The sequence below is a fragment of the Lynx rufus genome, unplaced genomic scaffold (assembly GCF_022079265.1).
Source record: "Lynx rufus isolate CCGP_SWC_20201006 ecotype Redwood Valley unplaced genomic scaffold, mLynRuf1.p SCAF_2, whole genome shotgun sequence".
NCBI lineage: Eukaryota > Metazoa > Chordata > Mammalia > Carnivora > Felidae > Lynx > Lynx rufus.
The window spans coordinates 200,534,775-200,561,740 of NW_025814834.1; the positions used below are offsets into that span (position 1 = coordinate 200,534,775).

The 26,966-nt window shown below is 52.4% G+C and overlaps 2 protein-coding genes and 1 non-coding gene across 7 annotated transcripts in view; 2 read left to right on the forward strand and 1 right to left on the reverse strand.

Moving 5' to 3' along the window:
- The window catches only part of PTPRU (protein tyrosine phosphatase receptor type U), a 79,878-nt gene extending 64,242 nt beyond the window's left edge, over positions 1-15,636 (reverse strand). For all 5 annotated transcript variants that reach the window (XM_047084095.1, XM_047084092.1, XM_047084094.1 and 2 more), the window contains exons 1-2: positions 15,564-15,636; positions 412-543 (exon numbers count right to left, since the gene is read on the reverse strand). In XM_047084095.1, the coding sequence (XP_046940051.1) occupies positions 412-543; positions 15,564-15,636 (205 nt within the window). The remainder of the gene's footprint in view (positions 1-411; positions 544-15,563) is intronic.
- Positions 15,637-22,264: 6,628 nt separating this feature from the next.
- The window catches only part of MECR (mitochondrial trans-2-enoyl-CoA reductase), a 31,983-nt gene continuing 27,281 nt past the window's right edge, over positions 22,265-26,966 (forward strand). Inside the window, exon 1 of the mRNA XM_047085353.1 lies at positions 22,265-22,440. Coding sequence (XP_046941309.1) covers positions 22,265-22,440 — 176 coding nt within the window. The remainder of the gene's footprint in view (positions 22,441-26,966) is intronic.
- On the forward strand, positions 24,355-24,460 carry LOC124516727 (U6 spliceosomal RNA). The gene has a single exon (XR_006963135.1). It is a non-coding gene; the product is annotated as a U6 spliceosomal RNA (small nuclear RNA).

Genomic DNA, 26,966 nt, shown 5'->3' on the forward strand with positions numbered 1-26,966 from the left:
GAAGGTCTTGTAACATCCAGCCCCCAGTGTTACTGCTCCAGCAGCATCTTTAAGTCTTGGGAGACCAGGATTCAGAGGCTCCCAGGGAGGAGAGGGCCTCCCTGGCGGTGGAAGACTTAGGACAACCTGATGGGAGCCAAGCTGCAGGGGGAGTAATGGGAAGTGGGTTTTAACTTAGCACCTATAAGGGTCTTTGATTGCTTGAACCTGCACCCATCTTACAGGTAAAACTACCCGATACACACAATTGGACAGCATGCACAGAGCGCCACATGCACGGTCCTACGTATGTCCTTACAGATGCAAAAGCAAACGAGGCCCAGAGAGGTTAAGGAATGTGCCCACGGTCGCACAGCGGGTGGCTAGAACTAGAAGGAGACCAGGGGGAATGGGAGTTGAGAGTAGGCTCACCGTGTGGCAGGTCTGCAGGAGCCCGGGTACCAGGGTGGATCTGCACTTGGTCCCACTGGAAGTCATCGTACTGGGCCTGGCTGTACTCGCAGGGCACTGCTGGGTCGCTCGCCTCTTCGAAGGTGCAGCCGGCTGTGAGGGCAGGGCCTGGTTAGCCCTGGCTAGGGCACCACTGCTGGCCAGGAAGGCTCCTGGGGCTCCCCTCCAGGTGTCCCTCACTGCCCTGCCCACCCAGGCCCACCCTCCTCCCCTCCCTCTCCTAGGCCTCCCCTCACTGCTCCCTCCTCCAACCCTTTCCCTCTTTTCACTGTCACCACCCAATACTGGGACGTCCCCACACTGCCCACTCCCAGGACCACACACTGCACAACCACCCACCAAAGATCCTCCTCAGGGAAAACTAGTTAACATTATCACTACAACATTAGAGCCTCACAGCTCATGAGGTCGGGTCTAGAATTATCCCCATTTTACAGATGAGGAAACTAAGGCCTTCCTTAAGGCCACACAGCCAGGTAGTAACAGAGCTGGGGTCTGAACAGAGATCTCCTCTCCTAACTCCTACTCAGTGTCCCACTCCCTGCCCGCCCCCCCATCTTCACGTAAAGGACAGACAGTGGGTCCCAGGACTGGCGGGCTCATGAATGCACTAAGCCAGCCCTGACGGTATCTCCTTAAAAATAACAATGGCCACTGATCATCTCAGGCAAGCCCGGTGCAACACTAACGGCTCTCAGGGTGGCATCTCCTTTAGGCCTCGCCTCCTGAGACCGGGACCCCTATTGTTCCTGCTTGACAGGTAAGTTTAGGGGATTCGGTCATTGCCCAGTCGCCCCGCTCCGGTCTCTGCCTGCAGGCCTGGGACACGCGAAGTCACAGTCATGTGTGGACGGGGCACGCGCATGACTAGAGAAGCAAGTTCCCATGATTCGGACCCAATATTTACAGTTTGCACGAGGAGAAGAGGAAGGAGGGAAGAAGGCGGGATAGAAACAGATGTGAGTCCTTTGCCTGGTAATGAGGTCCACGTATCTTAGTAGCTCATCGGAGCCCTGAGCCGGGCACCGAATAAATGTGAGAACACCACCAGTTGGAGAAGTTAACAGCAAACTGGTTCCTGCAGTCACTCCCAGAGCTGGGTGCTTGCGGCCCCGTTACAGGCCGTCCAAGGCATTGGGGAGCCAGGAAAATGCGTGGGCAAGTGGTGAGGCCAGACCCTGTGTGGGTTACGTACCAGCCGCTGGTACTTCTCCCCACCTGACGGATGAGGTGACCGAGGCCCCGGGGGATGAAGGGCTCCATCCACCGTACAACACGGTGGTTATGTGGGTGGGCTTTGCCATTAGACAGACGTGGGATTGAATCTTGACTCTGTAATTTGTCAAGCTGTGCGACCATGGGCAAGTCACTTCTTTCTGAGCCTCAGTTTCCGCATCTGCGTGTGCGGTTGTTGAGGATGCAATGCGGGAGTCCACTGACCACGACGCCTAGCGCGTGCAAGCGCTCAGGAAATGGTCGCCCTTCACGGGTGCCACTTGAGCCTACACGAGCAACAGACAGAAGCGGGACTTGAACCCGCGGCAGTCAGATACCAGAGCCCACGTTTCCTTTACTATGAGAAGGAGCATAGCCGGGTTCTTCCCAGGCTCAAGAAGAGGAAGGAAGAGAAACTAGGGGATGAGGGCCATGTGCCAGGCACGGCGGGCATCTGCCCCACAGGAGTGTCTCCACTCTCGGGGGCTCTGCTGTTTCACCTGCTGCAGGGGACTTCTCTAGGTTGGCACACAGATCACGTGCAGTAGCATTTGGAAACATGCCCGGCAGAGCTGGGCACAAAGGGGGCTCGCCCTTGTTGGGGGTCCCCCGTTCCTCTTCTTGCACCCCATCGGGGTGTAAAACAATGAGATGTGGGCATAAGGCTGGCACTGAGTGGATGGGATGAAATTACAGAAGCCTCTCTCCAGAGCTAGTGCAGGACCCTTCCAAATGCTCTTTGCCTCTTTGTGCGAAAAGCTCTGGTCAGCATCATGCCCTGTGGCCCGTGGGAGGTAAGTTTTAACCCAGTCTGTGCGGAGAAGGCCTCAACTCTCCCTCGAGAAAATGACCCACAGCACAGCACAGAGGGAGGCCATGGACAGTAGGGTTGGTCAAAGAGGGCTTCCTGAAGGAGGGGAGAGCTGACTTCATTCAGCCTGAGCTGAGTCTACAGTCTGCTCCTGAGGTTCTTAGCCAAGGCCTCCCTAAGGCAGAGGGATGGCCAGAAAGGGAAGCCCAGGATCTAGAGCCTGGATGGAGCTCAGGCCCTTCCTATTCCTTTATAAGGCAGCTGCCCAAGGATATCTCATCCATGACCCTGAGGCAAGCCTGGGAGTGCCAGCTCCTTGGCGCCCCCCCACCCCCCATCCCCGGTCCATCCCAAGCCAGGCCACATGAGCTGTCAGGACTCCCAGACTGACCAACCTAGTCAGATGGACCCTCAAGACCATGTAACCTTAGCCAGAGTAACTCCCAGACTGACCCAGATCAGTGACCCCCGCCCCAGACAGAACGACCTCAGCCAGAGTGTCCCCTGACCTCTGCCAAATGACTCCTACGATTGGCCTCAGGCAGGGAGGTCACCCTAGCTGACCTTCCCCCTCCACGGTGTCCCCTTAGGCAGAATGACTCACTGTCCCTGGTCCAGGTCCACCCCCGCCCCCCCACGCGGTGCCTCTGGGGCCAGGCCAATTCCAACAATGGCACTTAGAGGATAACATCTCTGGGTCCAGGCTCCTCAATGAGAGCCACATCCTCACATTCTCCCCGGCTCCCCCTGGGGTGGGAACAATCAGGCCTCCCAGGTCCTAAGGAAAAATCTATCACCTCCAGTCTGGATGGTTCAAGGGCCCCAGAGCTAAGTCCCAGTTGCTGCTAGAGAAAGATCCAACTTCGGCTGGAGGCTACTGGCCTGGGGTGGGGTGGGGGGAGAAAAACTAGATCAGACTTTGGGTTCAGAGCAAGAATGGTAGCAGGGAATCCCTCTTGACTCCATCAGCACAGACAGTGGCCGCAGACGTGCACACACACACGAACACCACCGTGAGGGGATTGCCACGTTCCGCCATGGCCACCTACACCCATGAAACTTCATAGGAATTCATAAGGAGGTACTATTATTATTATTCCTGCTTTACAGATGGAAACTGAGACTCAGAGAGATGAGGTGGCCATTCTAAGGCCACATTCTAAGTCCCGGAAGCTAGGATTTAAGCCACTTACTTATTCAAGGAGACTAGGTCCAGACAAAATAAGGCCCTGGTATTCCGCTGGCCACATGTGTTAATTCGGTTCCATTCACAGGAAATTTGCTCACTGACAGTATAAAGCAGGTCTCAGCCTGACACTAGTAGAGGCATAAGGATAATTAAGATCCTGCCCTGGCTTCAGGGACCTCCCAGTCTGAGTGGGGCTGACGGAATAAAGCAAAGCAGAGGAGGGTCAAGGCCACGAAGGGGATCCAGGGGAAAGATTTTCTGGAGGTGGGTGCATCTGAGCAGAGCGTGGAAAGATGGGTGTCATCCTGGCCAGTAGAGATGGTGGGTAGAAGGGCCTCTGAAGCGAAGGAGGGCAGGGAGTAAACACACAGTCCAGAGCATAAAGGGGAGCGCAGACTGGCCAAAGCGATGGGAAAGGAGGCTGGAAAAAGGAAGACTGAGGCCAGATCAGGGAGGCAGGGCCTTAGGCGTCTGGGCAAGAAGTTGGAGTTGGGAAGCCAGAATAGGTGTTTGAGCAGGCTTCAGATGAGACAGTGACAAATCCTCTAAACCAGGAGGGTGGGTGGGTTCTCCAGAGGGCACCACAAAATCAGGAGGGACAAGCCACAGTCAGATGTCAGGAACTGAGGTCCCCATCCTAGATGCAAACAGCACATACTCTAGTCACACCCAGAGAGATACACAACACACACACACACACACACACACACACACACACACACACACACCCACACTCCCCCCTCCCCACGCCTAGTGCAAGCCTCGGGGACACAGTCTCAGCCAGGCTGGGGTAGGGAGAAAACCAGACCCCACAAGGGGGAACCCATCTCTGCCCTGGCCTCCCAGAGAGGGTGGGCTAAATCAACCCAGGACCCCCACCGGTTCCCCCAGCCTCAGCTCAAACTGGCCCAGCTACATTCCTCAGCTAATCTCCCCAATCTGGCAGGCGGTTGCCTCAGCAACCGTCAGCCACAATTTGGGAAGGCAGGAGGATGGCTTATCCACATCCGGCTGGGCTATGGATGGGGCGATGGAAGGGGCAACACAACCTCTGCAGGAAGTCAGGGTGTGGGAAGGGGGTCTCCCCAGCATGAGGGCCTCCTCGTCTCCGTTTGCATGAGTCTCCATATGCGGACGTGTGTGTGTGCGGGCGCGCGCGTGTGTGTGTGCGTGTGTGTGTGTGTGTGTGTGTGTGGCTGTGAGAGTGACAGCCTGGTACTGACTTGTGAGCACGCAGCTGGGAGGCAGGAGACCTGGATCTAATAGCTGCTGAGCGTCTAATTCCCTGTGTGACCTGTGGCAGGTGACTTGCCCCCTCTGAACCTCGGCTTCCTCACTTACAAAATGAGAATGGGGACCCAGGTGACCTCTAGAATGCTGGTCTCATTTGTGTGAGTATGCCCGTGAGCAAGAATAATTTGAGGGCAGAGAGAGACTGTGGGGCAGAGGTATGTGAGTGAGGGTAAGCATGAGTCTCCCAAGTGTGGGTCCCCCAGGCGGCATGCTGTGAAGGTGTGGGTGTGTGGGTGTACATTCGCGTGCGGAGATCTATGACCACACTCGGGGATAAGCATGGACCTACAGAGGAGGTGAATATATGTGGTGGGGTAGAGGGGAGTTGTGCACATGTGTGCATGTGTGAGCACCAGACTTTTCTCCCCACCAGACAGGGAGTGGTGCTCTGTGCCAACTGCGGCTGCCAGCCACAGTATTTTCTGAAGGACCCTAGGTAAATAGGGTTTGTTTGTCATGAGATTTTTGTTCTCTGATTTGTCAATAGAGCATCCAGTTCCCAAGGGTGGCCCCAGGAGAAACAGAACCTCCCCCAACAGACTAGAAGTTTAGGGGCTGGGATCATACCCAACCATAGGCATAGCCCCAACCCTGGCCTGAGGAAACCAGATACAACCCCAATAACAGCACTGTTCTATTTCACCATCCGAAGCCACATCTCTATTTTAGGTAGCCTAACCCAACCCTTCCACCGACACTGGCCTCACCCCTGGACATTCTTGCCCAACCTGGCCCTGTCCTATGTTCTCCACCCCAACTACAGCTCCATGTCAGGCCCATCTAACCACCCCCCCTCCTTCCCTAGGGTCAGAGACTGTCTCTTACACCTTCGAACCCCACCCCCCAAAGTCCTGTGTATAGCAGATGGCCAACAGTGGCTGGACTTATTGACCCCATGATCCCAACTAGTCTCACCCCAACCAACCCCACCCAGGCTCAAGGACCATGACTTCATCTCAGAGACCCAGTCCAGCCCATTTCACTGCTTTACCTGCCCAGATCAACATACCCAGACTTCAGCCCGGGGTTCCCTGGAGCTGTTCTCCAGAGCCCTGAATAACTGATGAGTAATTAATTAAGGGCAGGGGTGACTACCTTCTAATCACCCAGGATTCAGCATGGCTGGAACTAGGAAGATCACCCTGGGCAGGACCACAGAGAGAAAAGACTGAGCTGGTACCCCACCCCCCCACAGGAGCCAACACAGACCCCAGCAAGGCCAACATCCTTCCACTTCCACTGAGGATAGAAGGAAGCCAACTAGACCAGGGAAACTTAGGCCAGAAGCACTCCCCATCTCCCGGACCAATATGCACCACAAATCCTGAGGAGAACGGTAAGGCTGCCATGTTGGCGCTCTAAGGGGAAGGCACAGGGCTTGGCCCAACTCCAGACAGAGGCCAAGGGCTGAATGAGGGGCTGTGCTATGCAGGGGGATGGGGGGCAAAAAGTACACAGACCCCCCCGCCGTGCGGACACTCTGTGTCACATAAAACACAGTGCAGCAGAGCAGGGAGGCAGAGGGCCATGCACAAACCCGTGCCGTGTAAAAATCTGTACTTTATAAAGGTCCGTGGAGACAGAGGGCTACGGAGTGCCACAGTGTGATGTGTTGAGAGCTCAATGCAGCAGCTCCGCACTGTACAGAGGCAGAATACAGTTACACAACACGGGGGAGCAGAGCCCACGGTGTGCATAGACCCCAGTACTGACACCCGGCACAGCGTGGCAGAGCTGGCCAGGGCCACGATGCAGCGTGGAGGTGCCACAACCCATCGCGGGCATGACCCAGGACTGCACGGAGGCCTGGCACACCAGCGCAGCACCTCTAGGGGTACCCTAGGCTGGCACTCGGTGCTACACGACAGGGGCACGGAGGAATGCCAAGGTGCTGAGTTCAAGCCTTAACTGGTTCAGGGGGCGCCTGGGTGGCTCGGTCGGTTAAGCATCCGACTTCGGCTCAGGGCATGATCTCGCGGTTCAGGAGCTCAAGCGCCGCATCGGGCTCCGGGCTCACAGCTTGGAGCCTGGAGCCTGCTTGGGATTCTGTGTCTCCCTCTCTCTCTCTGCCCCTCCCCTGCTTGCACCCTGTCTCTGTCTCTCTCTCTCAAAAATAAACACTGGAGCACCTGGATGGCTTAGTCGGTTAAGCGTCCGACGTCAGCTCAGGTCATGATCTCCCGGTTCATGAGTTCGAGCCCCGCGTTGGGCTCTGTGCTGATAGCTCAGAGCCTGGAGCCTGCTTCGGATTCTGTGTCTCCTCCTCTCTCTGCCCCTCCCCTGCTCATGCTCTGTCTCTCAATAATAATAAATAAGCATTAAACAATTTATTTTTTTTTTAACGTTTTATTTATTTTTGAGACAGAGAGAGACAGAGCATGAACGAGGGAGGGACAGAGAGAGAGGGAGACACAGAATCGGAAGCAAGCTCCAAGCTCTGAGCCATCAGCCCAGAGCCTGACGCGGGGCTCGAACTCACGGACCGCGAGATCACTGAGCCACCCAGGCGCCCCTAAACAATTTTTTTAAATAAAATAAAATAAATAAACATTAAAAAAAAAACTTAAAAAAAAAAAAAGCTTTACTGGTTCTTCTCCCTCTCCAGACACTAGCACGGGGCCAGGTACATAGCTGGTGCTCCATGACTTCTCGCTGAAAGCATGTGTCCAGCGTGAGCATGCACAACAGTACAGAGACACGGGGATGCGGAGGGTGTGGTGGGGCGCAGAAGGAACTGCCGGGCACGCAAGCCCAATCCGGAATACAAGCCGGACGTAGTCCTGAGGAGCAGGATAGGGATAGACTCAAGGGCAGGGGTGGAAAGAGGCACAAAAACGGAGTGCCGTGAAGATGCTGTGCGGAACGGTGAACTCAACGCAAGGATCCTGGGGTCCTGAAATCCGGCAGAGTTCACACGACCTAACAGCGAGCACCTGTAGTGCAGGCAGAGGCTCAGGGCAGTAACCCTGTGCAGTATGCGGGGTCCTGGGCAAAGGTGCTAACCCGCAAAAACCCAAGCTGGTCCCAAAGCCCAACAAAGCGGCTCCAAGCTGCAGTGTGAGTCCAGACTCCCCGAGCAGTGTGCGGGGTGGGGCAGAGGCCCGCACACAGGGGGGACGCCCAAGGCAAGGATGTTGCTCAACCGGGCCTGCCCACAGAAACCTGGCGGAAAGGCCGCCAGCGGACTCCTCAGCGGTAACACCAAGAGAGGCTGGGATGCCGTGAGGGGCGGCGTTCGGGCAGCAACGGCACGGTAGGCACACATGGCCGGAAGGCACATATCCAGAGCCGCGATGTAGTGCAGTTGTTAGTGTAAGTTGAAGATGCGACACACGACCACAGTGTTATAGAGAGGTCGTGTGTGCTGTGATGCCCTGGAGAACATGGACGCGCCGACTCCCGGAAAACCCTGTGCCTCTAGCTCCGCCAGCCTGGGCTGTCTGAACCATGGTTTGGGGGCTGAGGCCCCGTCTGCCCTGTGGGCTTCCCTCCACCCTGCCCCCCCCCCACGCCCACATCTTCCACCCCAGTGACTCTCCAAGGGCACAGGATGAAGCCATCGCTCTCCAGGGGACAGGCAGCCAGAACTGAGCACATTGTCCAGGTATTCGTATCTGAGCAGGCCCCAGCCTGCTGGCAGGCAAACAATGAATTCAGATACTGCTGAAAAGCCTTTGGGCAATTAAAGCATATCGCCTGGCCCCCAGCCCAGGGCAGGACAGTGTGGGGCAGGGCAGGGCAGAGACAGAGAGGGAGACCTATTGGACCGGGCTCTGGTGCAGGATGATCCGAAAGTGGGATGAACAGCGGGGAGGATGTCAGAGAGGAGCCAGATCTAACCCCCCTGGCTGGTCGCTCCCGCCCTCCCCTACCGCCAATACCTCTGGACTTCATCAGAAGCCAGGAACAAACTTTTCTGAGCACGCAGGATGCCTGCACACACACACACACACACACACACACACACACGTGCTTAATAATCGTTATCACTTCCACCGTGCTTACTACGTGACAGGCCCTGTTCTAACTATATACCTACGTCGATAAAATAGGTCCTCATGGCAACTCCATGCGGCGTGTTCTATAATTATCCCGATCTCACTAAACGCCCAGAAAGGTCAAGCAACTTGCCCAAGTATTACACAGTTAGTGACGGCGGGAGCTGGGATCAGAACCCAGAACCCGTGCTCTTAACCACACTCTAGGTAAAACACATACTTATGCACGTGCACAACACGTACATACACATAAACACACGTACGTGCATTCTGAGCCACGTACCTCCACTCAGCTAAGACCCACCTATCCTTGTCCACACAGGTTTCTTTTTTTTTTCTAAGTTTTATTTTTTTATTTTTTTGAGAGAGAGAGAGAGCAGGGAAGAGGATCAGAGACAGAGACAGGGAGACAGAGAATCCCAAGCAGGCTCCTCACTGTCAGCACAGAGCCTGACACAGGGCTCGAACTCACAAACCATGAGATCATGACCTGAGCTGAAATCAAGGGTCAGATGCTTAACCGACTGAGCCTCCCAGGTGCCCCTACACAGGTTTCTGACACCTCGCAGTGGTCGCCTCTTATCCCCCAACTGTCCCATGCCCTCCTGTTCTCTCCGTCTTCCATCTGTCCCCCAACTCTCAGCTGTCCCCCTACCACCTGTTCCCTCAGCCCCAGCTGTTCCCAGCCCCCAGATACATCTTCATGGATAGCCATCTTCCATCCCCATTGTCCCAGCTGTCACTCTGCCCTCAACTGTGATCTTGGCCATCAAATATCCCCAACCACACCCTTCCCCCAATTTCCCCAACCCAGTCCTTCCACCCAGCTTCTGTACTCCACTCCGCAGTCTCAGGAACCCTCTGAGTCCCATTCTCCGCATCCCTTCTGATTCACCACTAGGTTGTGGGATCCGCACCCTGGGAATGTGCCCAAGACTTCCGGAGTCAGCCAGCAACAGCCTCTTCTGGGTTGTCCACCTCATGAGTCCTCCCCCAGCCATTCTGCAGGCAGTGGCCGCCCTGCCTGGGGCAAGCCAAGAGGGCACACTGGCCCCCATCCATGGCTGCCCTCAGGAGCCCCAGCTCCACACTCCACCTGCTTCAAGCCTTCCCTACACACCCAAGGTTTCACAATGCAAACACTGAGTGGGCACCAGCCACATACAAAGTCCTGGGGACAAAAAATGACAAAGACCCAGCCCAGCCCTCAGGGGGCTTCTGGCCTGGTAGGCAAAGAAGATGGAGAACAACTCAGCGTGTGGTCATACGTGCATTAAGGGAGAAATCTGAAAAACTGTGCAGAGGGATAGGGTCCGGGAAGGCTTCGCTGGGGGAGTGACAGAGCTGGGCTCTGAGGCTGAGCAAGTCAGCAGGCCCCCACGAGGTGAGAAGGGCACGGAGGGCATTTCCTGCAGGAGACACAGCTTGTGCAAAGGCAGAGGGCTGTGAAAGGGCCCGGCAGGTTCTGGGATCAGCACTGGCCTGGTGATCCTGGATCGTAAGGGGACAAGGAGAAATGTGGTCAGCGGAGGAGAGGCATAAACACGAAACTATTCCAGAAAGCAGGGTCTGCATCATATAGATTTGGGTTTTGTCCCCTGGACAAAGGCTGGAGACCCTTCAGCTTGGGGCAAGGGAGTGGCAGCATCCTATGTCTGCCTGCTAGAGATCATTCAGGTCACAGGCGCCGGCAGCACTGGGGAGTTGATGGCAGAATGGAGACCAAGAAGGGGGCTACTTCAACAGTCCAGCACGAAATGATGGGCTGGGAGGAAGCAAACACGGATTCAACAAAACCTTCTGCAATGGCTGCTGAGTGGTGGTTCGGCCAGACCAATTCCACTCCCTGAGGTGGCCAGGCCTCACACCTCCAGGACAGCACTGTCCATAGAACTTTCTGCTCTGATAGAAATGTTCACTATCTGCACCCACCGAGCCGGTGGCCACGCAAAACGCAAGATTCTTGAGAATGTGAGATCTGCCAAGTGTGGCCGAGGGATTGGTTTTCTATTTTCGTGAATTTTAGCCACTTTAACTTTAATAACCACGTGCCAAGAAGCGGCCGCCGTATTGGAAAGTGCGGGTAGAAAACATTTCCATCACTGTCAGAAGTTCTATTGTAGGAAGTTCTCTGGAAAGTCAGCTGTAGACTGACTAACGATGAAGAAGCAGAACCACTGGAGCCTTCTCCAGAGGCTCCTGGCCTTGGGGTCTGAAGGGAGATTGGGAGGCAAGCCTCAGTCCCTGATCACAGCTGCACACAGTCACCGGGACACTCCCTACCCAACACATGCACATCCCTTTCCTGGAGACAGACACACCTAAACGTACAGACACGCCTACGTCAGGGCACCCCACACCCAGACTCACAAACACCTAGATACTCCAATGCATGGGTACCCTGTTCCTGGGCACAGATACCCCCACACGTTGACATCCAGATACTCGGGAACCCAACACTCAGACGCCCACGTACTGAGACGGCCCCCCAACCCCAACACAGAGGTAGGTGCCCCCTTCCTCGAACACCCATTAACCTGAGGACTCCCAGACACCCGGATATACCCACCTTTGGATGCAGAGACACTGGGACATCCTTAGGTTGGCACGCTCTGAGCCTCCCACACGCTGGTATTGGGATACCCACACCTAGATAGTGAGATACCACCCACCCAAAGAGGTCTGCACCCAAACTCCAGGAATCTGACACTTAGATACCAAGACCCCCTAGCAGCAGGCTCCCCAGGGATCCAAATAGCTGGTCACCTCCCTATTCCAAAGTCAGATCCTGCCACACAGGGTAACCAGATGGCTAGACAGCCTGACAAGCCACACATATGTTCTGTGCCCCAGGCTACAATTATACAATCACACACACACATACACACACACACACACACACACACACACACACACCCCTCACCCCACTCTGACTGCCCAGATGCCAGGATCACACCTGCACACACCTGGGCCAGCCTCCCACAACCCCACCTGCAGGGGTTACCACCAGGAGTAGCCCTCCTCCCTTCTCTGGAGCTCACCAACAGCCAAGACACCGGCTGTGACCCCATCTGCCCACTCCTAGATCTGGGACAGAGAACTGAGGGAGTCTCCCCCTCCTGATGCGGGGCCTGCCCTCCCTCCTCCAGAGACGCTCAGCTCAAACTGACGGTTGGGACCCCAAGCTTCTCACCACCTGCCGAGGCCTCCAGCACAAAGGCTGAGCCTGGGGGCTGGACAGGCCCAGCCAGCTGCTGGGGGGGAGGGTGGGTTTGGAGACTGGGCTGGAAGCTGGGGGGAGGGGCTGGCAGGCAGGAGACCGCTCCCTTCAGTCTCTGCCAGGGCCTCAACCTCCCCAACTCACAGCTCCCAGAGGACTCTCTACGTGGCCTTTTCACACACAACACCATCCCCCGGCAGAATTTTCCAGATTCCTGGAGGGAAAACCTAGTTCTTTAATCTCTACTTTCAATGGAGTCAGTGCGCCCCCGTCTGGCTTCTCCAGCTCAGAACTTGACCCACTGGACCTCACTCATTCTTTCTTACAACATAGATTTATTCATTCAGCAACAGTGGGCCAGGACTTGTACCTGGCACTAAGGATTCTAAATACTAAATACCCAGTCTCCGTCCTCACAGAGCTCACAGTCTGTAAGAGACAAAGGACCAATAAACTGTAATTACAATAATTACAATGCTTTGAAACAATCGAATCAACCCCCACTCTCCCTTCCCGGGCTAGAACAGGGAGTAACCAAGGAAGGCTTCAGGGAGGAGATGATATCTAAGCTGAGACCTGAAGGAAAGGCAGGAGTTCACCAGGAGAAGAGGTGGAATTAGAGAATTCTGGGGAGGAAGTACAGCTTAGAGGACAGAAGGGGACTGAGGGAGGAGGGGGGGGGCACAAGGCACCCCTAGCAACTCTAGCTAAGCCGCCCCTGCATGAAATGGCCACCTAGCTTAGCACAAGCAAGCAGGTGCCAACCCTGAGTTTTCGCTGACACTTGATCTGGGCAGGGGGCAGCCAAGGAGCTCAGCACCCCCACTCTGGCCACACTCACCACCTCCTGATGAGTCTCCTCCCCCCACCCCAGGGAGAAGGGCCAGCTGCTCAGACAAGCCTTTATTGCCCAACCTGAAACCACCGGGCAGCCTCTCCCTCATTCCTGCTGTCCACAACACCAGCAACCAAAAGGACAAAATGAGCTAGAACACAGAGGAATAAATTATTGCCAGATTTACATGACTGGGAGACATCACACACCCACCCTCGGTGGGGCAAGGGACTCAGGAGGCATTCAGGGAGCTGCGCTGACTTTACCTAGGTGGGGGGCAAGGGCAGATCTACCAAGTACCGTTATTATGATGCCCGGAAGGCAGATAAGGAAACAGACTCCCCAAATGGAAGTAACTTGCTCAAGGTCTCACTCCCATCCCAAACTTCAGTTCTTGACCACCCCCAACCCCCTGCTGGCAGGAGGTAAGGCACAGGAGGGTTCTTGGAATCAAGGCGAAGTGGTAGGGGGTGGGGGAGCCGGTAGTATCCCTCTGGTTTGATCTCAGGGTGGGGGAGGGGGTGAGGGGGTAGAGGAAGCCAGGCCCCAGCTCGGAGGGAGCCAAAGGCAAGAGCGACTGCGGGAGCCAAAAGAGCTCCGCCGGAGAGGCCTGAACTCGATCCCGGGGAGACCAGTTCTCGGAGGCCTGAGGCCGGGAGGAGTCTCCCTGGGGCCGAGGTGGCCTGGCACGTGCCTTGGCTCTGATCTCTGCTGGGGCGTCTCCCCGTTACTCAGCGCCCTGGGTACCGGGCTGGAGCCACCCAAACGGTGGCTGACAGGATGAGGCGCGGGAAAGGGATGCCCCAGGGGACGTGTCGGGCACAACTCTGCGGGAGAGGGCCACAGTCTGGAATCCCGGGCCCCAGGGAGGGATATGGAGGCGCGCGGTGGGGGGGGGCGGGGGGGGGGAGAGGTAGTCAGACACACGCACACAGCCGACACACCATCCACACACACGGTCCACAGCACACGCGGACACACACACACAAGCCCCGGATACACACATTCAGATACGCGAACACACACACATACACTCACACACACATACACTCACACACACACGCCCAGAGACCCCCGCGACCACACAGCAGTTAGAAGCACGGAGACACACGCTCACACACGTACACACACACACACACACACACACCGCGGGCCCGGCCCGCGGGGAGGCAGCACAAAGTTGCGGAGTCGACCCGGGGAGTGTCCCGAGAGACCCCGGTGTCCGCGGCGCCTCCCGCGCGCCACGGGAGGGGGCGCCGTCCCGCGGCCGAGGGCCAGGCCCTGCCCGCGCCGGGACGTCGCAGCCCCGCCCGGCCACAGCGGCCGCCGCGCGCCGCCCCCTCCACGGCCGGCCCGGTGCGGCCGCGGCCGAGCCCCGCAGGAGCGCCCGCCCGCCGGCCCCGGCGCGCCCCGCGGCCCCGGGCGACGGCCTCCAGCGCCCGGCCCTTCAGCGCCACCGGCCGGGGCGCCCCGCGGCCCCGGAGCCGCCTCGGAGCAGCCCGGCCGCCAGCGCCGCGCAGAACTTGCGAAACAACAAACAGCCCGACATGTCGGAGTCGGCGGCCGCGGGGCCCCCTTCCTCCCTCGCGAGCCTCAGGCCCGGCCCGACCCCGGGGCGGAGGGGGCGCAGCCGCGACAACTTGTTCGGGGCCCGCACGCCACACACGCGCGCGCACGCACACACACACACACACACACACACACACATCCTGACACCGCCCCCTCGAGCGGCCCCGGGCCCCGGGCACACACTCGGCCACCGCCCAGGCGCGCACCACACTCGCAACATTCCTGGACACGCAGCCAGCACGCACGGACACACACACACTCACATCCGCTCCAGACCCGCTCCTACACGCGCATTCCCGGCACACTTGGCATTCACTCGGACCCACGCAACCCCCGGTGGCGCACACCACCAACCCCAGACACTCCCACACGTACACATCGCGCACACAGCGCACGGACACACACGTTCCGGACCCGTTCCCACGCCTTCACACACGTACACGGACCTCACAAGCACACACACCACACACGCGTTCCCTGATCCACATGCGGGCAGGATCTACAGAGCACCCCCGGTCACACGCGTAACACACACAACACATTCGTGGACATACGAGAGGCAGCACTCTCTGCCAAGGCACACGAAATGCAAACAAATGCAACACATTCGCAGATACAACTCCGGCCACACAACCAAACTCAGACACACACACAACCTACTTGGCCGCACAAACACTACACACTGGCAGGCACACAAGACACTCAGCGCACACCCAATGCCTCGATGCACACAACATTCTCCCGAACACACTCGTAGACGCACAACACACACAGCACCTTCGCGTGCACACATAACTCACGGACACACAACATTCGCAGGCACACAAGACCCTGAGCAGCCGATCGCACATCCAACACTCAGACACACACAAGGAGCAGGCTCGGGAACGTTCGGTCACCCAACACTTACACTTTCTTGAGAGCTACGCCACGGGCCCCGGGGGCTCCGCGGGGCAAGCTTGGTCGGACGGACGAGCGCTTACCTGCCGGAGTCTCGGTCTCTGGCGCGCAGAGCTGGAAGGTGAGCGCCAGGACGAGAGCCTGGGCGCGGGCCATGGTGCCCCGCCGCTTGCCCCGGGGCCCGGCACGGGGTTGCCGCCGCCGGAGCCCGAGCCGAGCCCAGCCCGAGGCGAGCCGGAGCCGGAGCGAAGCGGCGCGGCGCGGAGCGGGACTGGCGCCGAGTCCAGAGCGGGAGCCCAAACAAGCGGGGCGCTGACGTCAGGCCCCGCCGCGGGTTCCGCGGTCTCGCGGCGCCCCCTGCTGGCAGCCGCGCGCGCAGCCGGTCAGGTCTCCCGCGGCCCGGACGCACCCCTCCCCCACGCCGGCGCCCCCTTTAGGAGGTCCGGAACGTGGAGGACCACCCCGCCTCTACACCCACAGCACCGACATTCTCAAGCCAGCACGCTCGCTGCCCACACTTTGCTCTGGCACAGCTCTCTCCGGGACAGAAACCTAAAGACACCCTGCTTCTCTGTCCCCTCCGATGCTTGAATCCCCTCCTTACCTACACCCCTCCAAATGCACATTCACGCATACCTCCAAGGACAGGGTGCTCGTCACCGACCAAAAACAGGTGGTTGGGTCTTTGGAAACGTTGGCTTTTAAAGCTGTTCATAACATTCCTTTATTATTTTTTTAATGTCCATGGGATCTGTAGTGATGTCCCCTCTTTCATTTCTATTAGTAATTTATGTCCTCTCTCTTCTTAGCCTGATTAGAGGTTTATTGATTTATTGATCTTTTCAAAGAACCAACTTCTCTTTTGATCTCCTGTTTTCAAGGCAACTGATTTCTACTCTAATTTTTTTTTCTTCTGCTTCTTTTGGATTTAATTTGCTTTTTTTTTTTTTTTTCCTATTTCCTAAGGTGGAAGTTTAGGTGAATGATTTTAGATCCTTCTTCCTTTCTATAGATGCATTCAGTGCTATAAATTTCCCTCTAAGCACTGCATTTGCTGCATCCCATAAATTTTTAGAAGTTGTGTTTTCAATTTCATCAAGTCTAAAATGTGTTGTTGTTGTTTCTCGACATTTCTTCTTTGATCCATGTGTTATTTAATCTCCAAGTTGTTTGGATTTTTCAAGCTACCTTTCTGTTATCGATTTCTAGTTTAATTCCACCACACTCTGAGGGCGGACATTGTATGAATCCTAGTCTTTTAAAGTTAAGATGTGTTTCATGGCCCAGAATGTGGTCTATTTTGGTGAATATCCCATGTGAGATTGAGAGGAATGTGTATTCTGCTGTTGTTGGATGGCATAGTCTATGGATGTCCATTATATCCACTTGATTGATGGTGTTGAGCTCAACTATGTCCTCACTGATTTTCTGCCTGCTGGTTCTGTCCATTTCTGATGGAGGGGTGTTGAAATCTCTAATTATGGAAGGGAATTCATCTATTTCTCCCTACAATGCTGGCTTTTAGAAAGTTTTTACTTTTCATGACACGAAGTCCACCTTCTCACTAATTCTCCTTGGTCCCAGTCTACCTCTGGCTACAAAGGTTAAGTATATTTGGGCCTCTACCCAGTACAGGCCCTGTACAATGACCACAAACTAGTTGTCCATTATTATGTAAGACCATGCACCTTCTATATGCCTTACCCACAGAGGGTCACTTAATTCTCCCCACTGTTGTTTATTATTCCCATTATATAGTTGAGGAAATTGAGTTACAGAGAGGTGACTTTTCCAAGGTTGTGCATTATTATGTAGTGGCACCGGGAACTGAATCAAGGCCATCTGGTTTAACTTGAATGGAGGCTGAGATCTGCCTCACATCTGGAGCAAATTAACAAACACCAGGTAGTGATTTGTTTGTTCAACAATTCCTATAAGCCAAGGTGGAAATATAAAACAGACAAAAATTCCTACCCTCATAGAGCTTGCATTCCAGTAGGAAAACAAGAAAAATAAACAGCCAAACAAGCAAATGCTCTGGTACATGAGACAGTGATAAACTATTACTCCTGGTATGAGACAGAGCTATGCCAGAGAAGTGGAGGGAAAAACAGTGGGGGGGGGGGGGGTGTCTGACATGTAGTTGATGTTGAAAACATACTGACGCTCAAAAAATACTGAATGGATAAATGAATGGATAAACGAATGAATACAGACATGGTCTTTGCCCTCATGAAACTTACACTCTCAGGGAAAAGACCAACAGCAAAAATGCAAATAAATACGTAATTACAATCTGAGATGTGCACTCTAAAGAAAGTGGGAGGAATGTTGTGATAAATAATTAGGGGGGATCCTACTTGAGTTAAGGGGATCCGAGAGGGATTCCCTGGAGAAACAATGTAGTGATATTTGAGCGGGGACCTGAAGTAAGGGAAGAAGCCAGCAAGTCAGTAGGGGAGGAATAGCACAGCCAGAGGGGACAGCCTGCAGGAGCTTGTGCGTTTGAGGAACAGCCAGGCCAGGGTGGCTGGAATGGAGTGGGGAGGGAAGGGGAGCCAGATGCAACTAGAGAGGCCAGCAGGATCTGCAGATCATGCAAGAAACTATGGGGCTTTGGATTAAACCCTAAGAGCAGTAAGAAGCTATTGGAGCATTAAATAGAAGAATAAAAGGTCCTGAGCTTGCTTGCTTTTTTTTTAAGTCTTCCAATGAGCCAAGTGGAGACAGAGGACCCCATAGGCAGATGGATCTAACTAGTGGGCAGTGACCCAGGCCAGGGCCTAGGAGTCCAAAGTCTTTCTAGGCCCTACCTGTGCCCTGCCTCCACCGCAGGCTGGCTCCTCAATGAGCGTGGAACAAAGGAGGTTGTCTGGAGGAGGCAGGGCACAGGGCTTGTGCGCTCTTAGCCCTCTCTCTTTTGAGCCCTGATGAGCTCCATGCTGAGCTAGGGAAGGGGCCAAGGAGAAAGGTGAGAGAATTAAGCAGAGAGAGAATCACAGGGAGAAAGACAGAAGCAAGAAAAAGACAATGGAGAAGAAACAGAGAGATCCTGGAGAGGGGAGAGGCAGGAAGGTCCAGCCAGAGCAAGGAGAGAAATCCAGTGAATAGAAGAAACAACCAAGGATGATGCCATTTTCAGAGGACTCCTCATGACAGGAGTTTGCCATTGATTCCATTTTTTTTTTTTGTATGTGGACACTGAGGTTCAAAAAGTATAAGGCATTTGTCCAAAATCATCAAGCCAGGAAATAGTGGGCCCGGGACTCAAGCCTAGACTTAACCAATTCCACATCCATCTGCTCTTTGTGCAGGAGAAGAACGTAAAGCAGAGAGTATCGTGGAGGGAGGAGGAGAGCACAAGCAACAGGTGGACAGATAAAAAGAGAACATTCTGCTTCACTTGAAAAAGATCACAGACTTCTAAAACCCACAAGTGGCCTGGAGTGACCTGCCCAAATCTAGGGGAAAAGGAGACAGCACCGCAGACAGGGCCAGGCAGTGAAGAAATTCAATGACTTTCAACTCATGGAATATTTATGACACCTACACTGGGCCAGGCCCCATATTGGGTGCTGGTGTCATGGAGATGCACCAGTCATGACCCCCTGTTGGCCAGAGGGGTAAGTGGACATGTAAATAAATAACCAACTGTGTCCTAAAGGCCATAACACCAGTTCAGAGAAAACACAAAGGTAGCAGAGGTTGATGCAGCTTAGGGAGTTGGAAAACAACATCCAAGAAATGATATCTGACCCTGTAGTTTCCCAGGTCGGCAAGGCCAGGAAGAGCATTTCAGGCAGAAGAAGCAACCTGAATAAAGGCACAAGACATGGGATTGCTAGGAACGGTGGGTATCGGGTGCTCTTGGATCATTGGCTATGCACGGTCTTATAGCAAGAGATAAATACAGTGTTGGACTCAGAGTGCAAAGGGTATTGAATACAGGGCCATGAAAACTGGACTTGAACCCCTCAATCAGTGGTTCTCCAGCTATGCCCCTGGCGAAACTCAAGTGTTCCTCAAGCCAAGCTGAGGGGTTCTGCCACTGAATTAAAACTATAGTCATCTTTTTCCAATTTGCAAGAAGGTAACTTAATTACAATGAACAGAATTTTCTTTGTTTTAAGGTGCTTTTCCTCCATACACTTTTCTAAAGACTTTAGCACATGTCAGTTGTGCGAGAGAATGAGAGAGTTAGTGTAGAATCACAGTTTCATTTTGTTTTGGTTTTTTACAGTTTTTGGCTTAACATATCCATAGTTTGTGGTGTTCTACAAAGAACTGTGACTTCTGGATCTACCTAACTATTGAGGAGTCATAGAAGGACTTTAACCAAGGGAAAGACAAAGTCTGATCTTTCTGTTTAAAAAAAAATCATTCTGGGGTGCCTGGGTGGCTCAGTCGGTTGAGCGTCCAACTTGAGCTCAGGTCATGATCTCGCGGTTGGTGAGTTCGAGCCCTGCGTCGAGCTCTGTGCTGACAGCTCAGAGCCTAGAGCCTGTTTCAGATTCTGTGTCTCCCTCTCTCTCTGCCCCTCCCCCACTCATGCTCTGTCTCTCTCTCTCTCTGTCTCTCTCTCTCTCTCTGTCAAAAATAAATAAACATTAAAATTTTTTTTAATTAAAAAATAAAAATAAATCATTCTGGAGGTGCCTGGCTGACTCAGTCAGTAGAGCATGCAACTCTTGATCTCAGGGTTGTAAGTTCAAGCCCCACATTGGGTGTAGAGATTACTTGAAAATAAAATCATTTAAAAAAATCATTCTGGAGGCCTGAGAAAGAAGGAAAGGGGAGGGAAAGAGAGGGGGGAGGATATCAGTCAGGAAGAAGGCTGTTTACAAAGTTCAAGTTAAAATTGATGTCCTGGACTGAAAGTGGGGGCTATTGGGTTGGAGAGGGGGACTAAGTCCAGCCTCCAAGAGGAAAACCTGCTGTGATTCTCCAGACTTTCCAGCCAGGCTGCCCAGGGAAGTCACAGGAGCCAATTTGGTAGAGAAGATAATGTCAACAGCTCACTGTCGCCTAGAGAGTCTTCAACAGAAGTAGACCTCTGTGTCTCAATGAAAACAGAAGGTAAGCAAAACTGGGTAATGTGTGTGTGTGTGTGTGCGCGCGCGCATGTACGTGCACATGAGCACTCCCATACAACCGTGGGACCAAGTCTTTCCCCCATGATGGGACATCTATTTTCTCTAACAATAAAAACAGATTTAAACATTTTTTAAGTACATAGTATGAGCCAGATCCTAGTCTGGGTGTTTTCCCCAGCTAATTTTCACAATAACCTAATAACATTTTTCAAATGTTTTCATGTGCCAAGTATTGTGCTAAATGCTTCAAGTGAATAATATCTCACTTGATCTTCACAATAGCCTTGAAACTGATACTATTATTTCCTTCACTTTAAGGATAAGGAAATGAATACACAGAGAGGCCAAGTGACTTGTCCCAAATCAAATGGCTGGAAAATGGCAAAGCCAAAACTCAAAGCCAGTTTTGCCAGAATCCAACCACCTGCAGCTTTCAACGCAGCACTTTGCTCTCTTCTCTTCCTCGGAGAAAAGGCTTTTGAGCTGGTAAGCTTTGGGTCAATAAAACCTAGAGAAAGGAGCTCTTCCTTATCCTTCAAAGCCCTGGCTCAGTGTCTGTCTAAGCCAGTTTCCTGGCCCACCTACATCAGAATATTCTTTGAAAGCTTGGAGGAATTGTAGATTCCTGGACTTGTCCCCAAAATTCTAATTCAGTAGGCTTGAGATAGGACCTTCGGGTGATTTTTGTGCACATTGAAGATTTTGAGTGGGACAGGCTCCAATACTGCCTCTTGCAAGAGCCCTCATCCCCACCCTGGCTCCTTCCAGAGTACCTTTCTCCTTCAGACTCCAACAGTGCCCTCCTTCCTACTATTCCAACTTAGGTTTTAGTTATGTTCACGTCTCACCTCCACTACAAATATGATCTAGTGTCTTTACTGAGCTACATCTTCTTACAAGGCACTTCCATTGTCCCACTAAATCCCTTCTATACTGTGAGCATTTTGAGAGGGGCCTCCTCCTTGTGATCCCTCCTTTCTATCTGAATACACTTAGCATTTTACAACGTGTTCTGCTGTTCACAACGTCATCCTCTTGTTTCATCCAATCCTCACTACAATCTTGAAGGAGGTATATTGTCCCCCACTGTACCCACGAGAAAAGAGACTGGGAGCTTTTGACACTAGCCCAAGGTGGCCAAGCTAAGAAGGCGGCAGGACTAGGAGTTGAACCTAAATCTTCTAGCTCCGAGCCCAATTCTCTTGCCTCCACACCAACTTACGTCTACCCTATTCAGTGGTAGGAAAGTAAAAATTGCTTCGCTATGGTGTTACAAGGTAGCAAAAATAAATCGGATGATGCTTTAAAAGATCTGTCACAGCAAGCACACGATAAACGGTGGGGAGAAGGAAAAACTGAGGTCAGGGAAGGATAAATGACTTTCCTCAAATCAAATACCAAATCGCAGTCTGTGGACACAGCTTCAGGCTGGCATCAGACGCTGCTAGTTGGGAGAACAACTTTGACGGGCCCTGAGTCTCCGCGAATCTCTTCCGTACCTCCACCACGCATCCCACGCAACCCGTGCAGTTTCCCGGAGCGCCACCGCGCGGGAAACGGTGGAAGGGGTCAGCCTTTTTAAAATATGAGCAAGGGGCGTGGTCACGCGGCGGGGCGGGGCGGGGCGCAGGCGCGCGGACGCAGGCAGATGACGTAGGCGCACTGTTCGGCTCAGAGTTGACTGAGGGGCCATGTGGGGTTGCGGCGCGCTGTTGGGGGCGCGAACCAGATCACGGCTTTGGCGTGAGGTGCTCGTCGCTTGGGGCCGCCGCTGGTCTGCCGCCGCCCCCTACTCCGCATCTGCCGAGCCCTCCCGGGTCCGGGCGCTGGTCTATGGGCACCACGGGGACCCAGCCAAGGTCGTCGAGTAAGAGACGGCGCCGAAACGGGGCAAGGGGACAGGGGCTCCTGGAGGGGGTTAAGACGCGCCGTGGAGAGGGGGGACTGAGAAAGGAGGGACCGGGTATGAGGGAGAAGGCAGAGAATAACGCGACCCAAACCGAAGCCCGGGGCGCGATGGGTAGCTCGGAAAGTCGATGCGTCCAGGTAATTGAAGGCCAGAGAGGCACCATTGATGATGACGGCGATAGTGGCTAACTTTTTTTTTTTTTTGAGGTGCAATTGACATACAGTATTAGATTAGATTTAGGTGTACAACGTAATGATTCGATATTTGTATGTATTACGAAACGATTGCCCATTAAATCCAGTTAACATGTCACCTTACGTAGAGACAGAATTTTTTTTCCTTGTGATGAGAACTTTCAAGATCTAGTCTCTTAGCACCTGTCAAACATGCAGTATTACTAACCGCGTTGGCAAGCTATACATCACATCCCCATGATTTATTTTATAACAGGAAGTTGGTACCTTTTGACTCCGTTCACCCATTTGGCTCCTACACACCACACACACACGCACACACACACACACGCACACACACACACACACACCCCTGAGCACCAGTCTGTTCTCCGTGTCTGTGAGGTTGGTGTTCGTTTGTTTAGATTCCACATGGAAGTGAGATCATACAGTAATGGTCTTTCTCTGTCTTATTTCATTTAGCATAATGCCCCCAGCATCCATGTTGTGTCATGTGGCAAGATTTCATTCTTTTTTATGGCTAAATAGTATTCCATTATTTTGTATATCTAATATGTCACATTATTATATAGCTATTAGCCCACTACTATATATATATATATATATATATATATATATACGTATATATATATGTATATATATATATATATATATATAGGTAGGCCATTACATTTTCTTTATCCCTCAATAACTTTTACTGATCGAGTATTATGTGTCAAGCACATAATGGATGTGTCCAAACGGATGCTCTCATTTAGTCATCACTTTTGGGGTAGGTACTTGATTTAGTTCCATTTGCCAGTGAGAAAACTGAGGTGTAAGAGAGGTAAAAATCACTTGCCCAAGGTCACACAGCCAGTAAGTGGCAGAGTTGAAATTTAAACCCATGTCTTACTGACTGATTTACCTGAGTTCCTAGGCTCTTATTTTTTTTTTGGAGAGTATTTTTTGGATGCTTTTATGTCCATTCTAATCTTCCACTTCCCAAAAGGTAGGTGAGAGACATCATTTTCAGTTTACAGAAGGCAGGGGACTTGTCCAAACTGAAATAGCTAATAAGGATTGAAACAGGGACAGGAACCCACAGCTTCTAACTCCTTTAGCCAGTTAAAAAGAGCTCCTGTTTTGGAGCCTTACAGACCCTAAGGTCAAATATAGACTCCACCTCTTATTAGCTGTTTGATCTTAGACGAATCACCCAGCCCCTCTGAGCCCTCGCTACTTTTATGATTATGTTCTCCTAAACTTTTGTTGCCTCTTAATCCATGATTTTTGCATGTGGCTGATAAAAACAGCATGTGACTTGTCAACCACTGTAAATATGCCCATAAGTGACTATACCATCCAAAAGGGCTGGTGGGGTCACTGTAGGGGAGCTAAGAGAAAAGCACTGGTCTGGGAATCAGACCCGGAGTCCAATCCTTACCCCATCCTGTGTGTTTGGGCAGGTTATTGAAGTTCTGTGAGCCTCAGTTTCATCCTCTTGAAAAGTGGAGACAATACAGGTAGAGCTACGTAGCTGAGGTCAAGCTAATGCTGCCCACCAAAAAGCGCCCGCACACTTTCCTAAGACCCCTTGTTTACAGCTCTCTGAGTCCCAGCACATGGTTTGATTGTTTTCCAAAGAGTAGGCAAACACGGAATTATTATTATTATTATGGCTAAAATACAAGCTAGAGTGCTCACTTCAGCACGTATGCTACCAACAGAACGACACAGAGAAGATTAGCATGGTCCCTGCTCAAGGGTGACATATGCAAATTCATGAAGCATTCCAAATTTTTACTCAAAAAAAAAAAAAAAAATCCAAGCCAGATGTTTTGACAACTGGAGGAGATAAGCCTCAGTTAAATTCAAGGTCATGCACTCAGCCTAGCCACATCCACCATTAGAATATTGAGGAGACACCTCAGTCAGTAAACCTCAACTTGTATGTTGATCACAAGTAATGATCACCGTGTCAGGAAGACTTGTCCCTGGGGACTGTGCTGTAATGAGTTGGTAAAGCTCTGATGAACATTAGTTTTCCAGGAATGCACCCCAAATGGGAGTGATGTGCCTCTCGCACAGGCTTGTAATTTCTGTTGTCTGGTACACGAGCTGCCACAAAACAAGTGCTCCAAAAACATTAGTTAATTATGAATCTAATTTCTGTAAGAAATGTAATTTTTTGTTGTTGTATTTCAGTGTTTATTTCTAAGAGAAAGTACACGCAAGGGAGGGGCCAGAGTATCCGAAGCAGGCTCTATGCTGACAGCAGAGAGCCTGACGTGGGGCTCAAACCCACAAACCGTGAGATCATGAGCTGAGCTGAAGTCAGACGCTTAACCAACTGAGCCACCCAGGCACCCCAAGAAGTGTATTTTTGTAGAGTTCTGTGGTGATGAGGATGGGACCCTTTGGAAAGGCCTGGGAAAGTTAGGCAGCTGGGTGCAGTTGCTTCCTGATTGAGTCCCTCCTCTTAGAGAGCCAGCGAACTGGAACAGACTGGTCTGGTGGCAGCTGCCACTTAGGGAAGAAAGAGCTCTCTTGTCTCCTTGTGTGGAACCCTAATAACTTCCCAGAAGTTCAAAACGAGATAGTTTAATGAAGCGTTACTTGGCCTTGGCTTCACACCTCGCTCCCCTGTGGCACTTTGAGTCCATATTCCCAGGAGCCTACCCTGAGGTATTTAGTGGGTCTAGGATGGCACTGAACATCTGTGTTTTTTAAAGCTCCCCAAGTGATCCTGGTACCCCGGCCAGGGTTGAGAACCATTGCCCTTGTGGATACAGGCTCTTGGGCAGTAATTCTCCATCTGCCCCAGAAAAGTGGCTTTCCCTTCTGACCCAGATTCGGGCAACTTGACTTGTTCGTGTATGGACTGAGGCCAGAGGCTGGGGTTCTCTTCTTTGTAGTCATGTCTTTGGAGGTTTAAGGTAACCACCCTGTCACAGAAAGAATCAGATGTCCTTTAAATAATTCCGCTGACTGGGTGTGTGGGTCAGGTTACACCAGGCAGGGTCATGGAACCACCCAGAGTCCAGGCAGAGTGTTCCCCAAACTGGCGTAGTTTGTGATGCTTGATAATGCTTGCACCATGAGCCAGAGCTCTGGGAGGAACAGGGAGGGAATGGAGAACAGGCTTCTTGGGTCGGAGGGGTTGCAGAATTCCTCAGAATGAGACCTGCAGGGATCTCTGAATCTAAATGCGCTTTTCATTCCTGTTGGCCCCCAGACATTCCATCTGGTCTCTCTACTAAACCTTGTTCCTCTGTCTCCTAGAGGTTTTTTTCCTCTCCCCCAGAATGGCCTCCCCTAAATAAGCACTTGGGCCTTTTTCATTGGGAGGATCAAATGATGTAAAGTAAGACCGCAGGAGAAAATGACAAACTTGGGAGAATTACAGACTCTAGAAATTTCAGAGGTCCCCCACGGCCATCGCCCCTTGTGCAGAGTTCTGGATTCTCTATCGATAGTTCCCGGAACCTCCAATGTCCTCTTTCCTTTTGGTCCTGAAAGTCCCCTTTCAGAGCTTTGCTGTTCTCTGGGTCTTATGTTAAAAACATCTTTCATTTACTGTGTACCTACTATGTGGCAGGTATTGGGCTAAGTTCTCCACATGTATTATGGAAATAAAAAGTCACAAAAATCCAGTTTGGTCATTATTATCCCCATTTTACAGATAAGGGAACTGAGCTCAAGAAGCATAAAAGTCACATGCCCAAGATCACACAACTAGGATGTCCCTTCTTTAATAAGAGTCCTTGATATAGGACCTGAAAAAACAATGACAGTCATCTCCAACGTTTTTTGAGAATGAGATATAAAACTGGGGAAAAGATAGGTCAGAAGAGAAGATGAAGTTACTCGGATGACCCCAAGTCTCCACCCTTCATAGGAAGGGCAGCCCCAACCTAGGGAAGATGGTAGGAACGTTATTCTCTGTCTGCCCTCCTTTTGAAGATCCTGAAGTGTTCATAAAAATAGCATCCTGGTTGGCGCAGCTTTCTCCCCTGCCTGTTGCTAGCACAAAATCAAATGTAGCTGTGAAACCTGGACAAACCCATTCAGTGTTAGCCATATGGGATTTGGGGAAGCAGGTGGTGACGACCCAGTCTGTATGGGTGGTGAGTTCTCATGGTAGGACACTGTTTACCCTCGGATTTCTTTTTACAATTGATGTCAGTGTGTGCAACCAAATGTCTATGCAGGTGACTTGGTTTTTAAACCAGAATTACACTACTTTGAAAAAAGATTCGCACTTTGGTTTGGCATTCTATTGAGAACCGGGATTTTATTTGTCTGTCT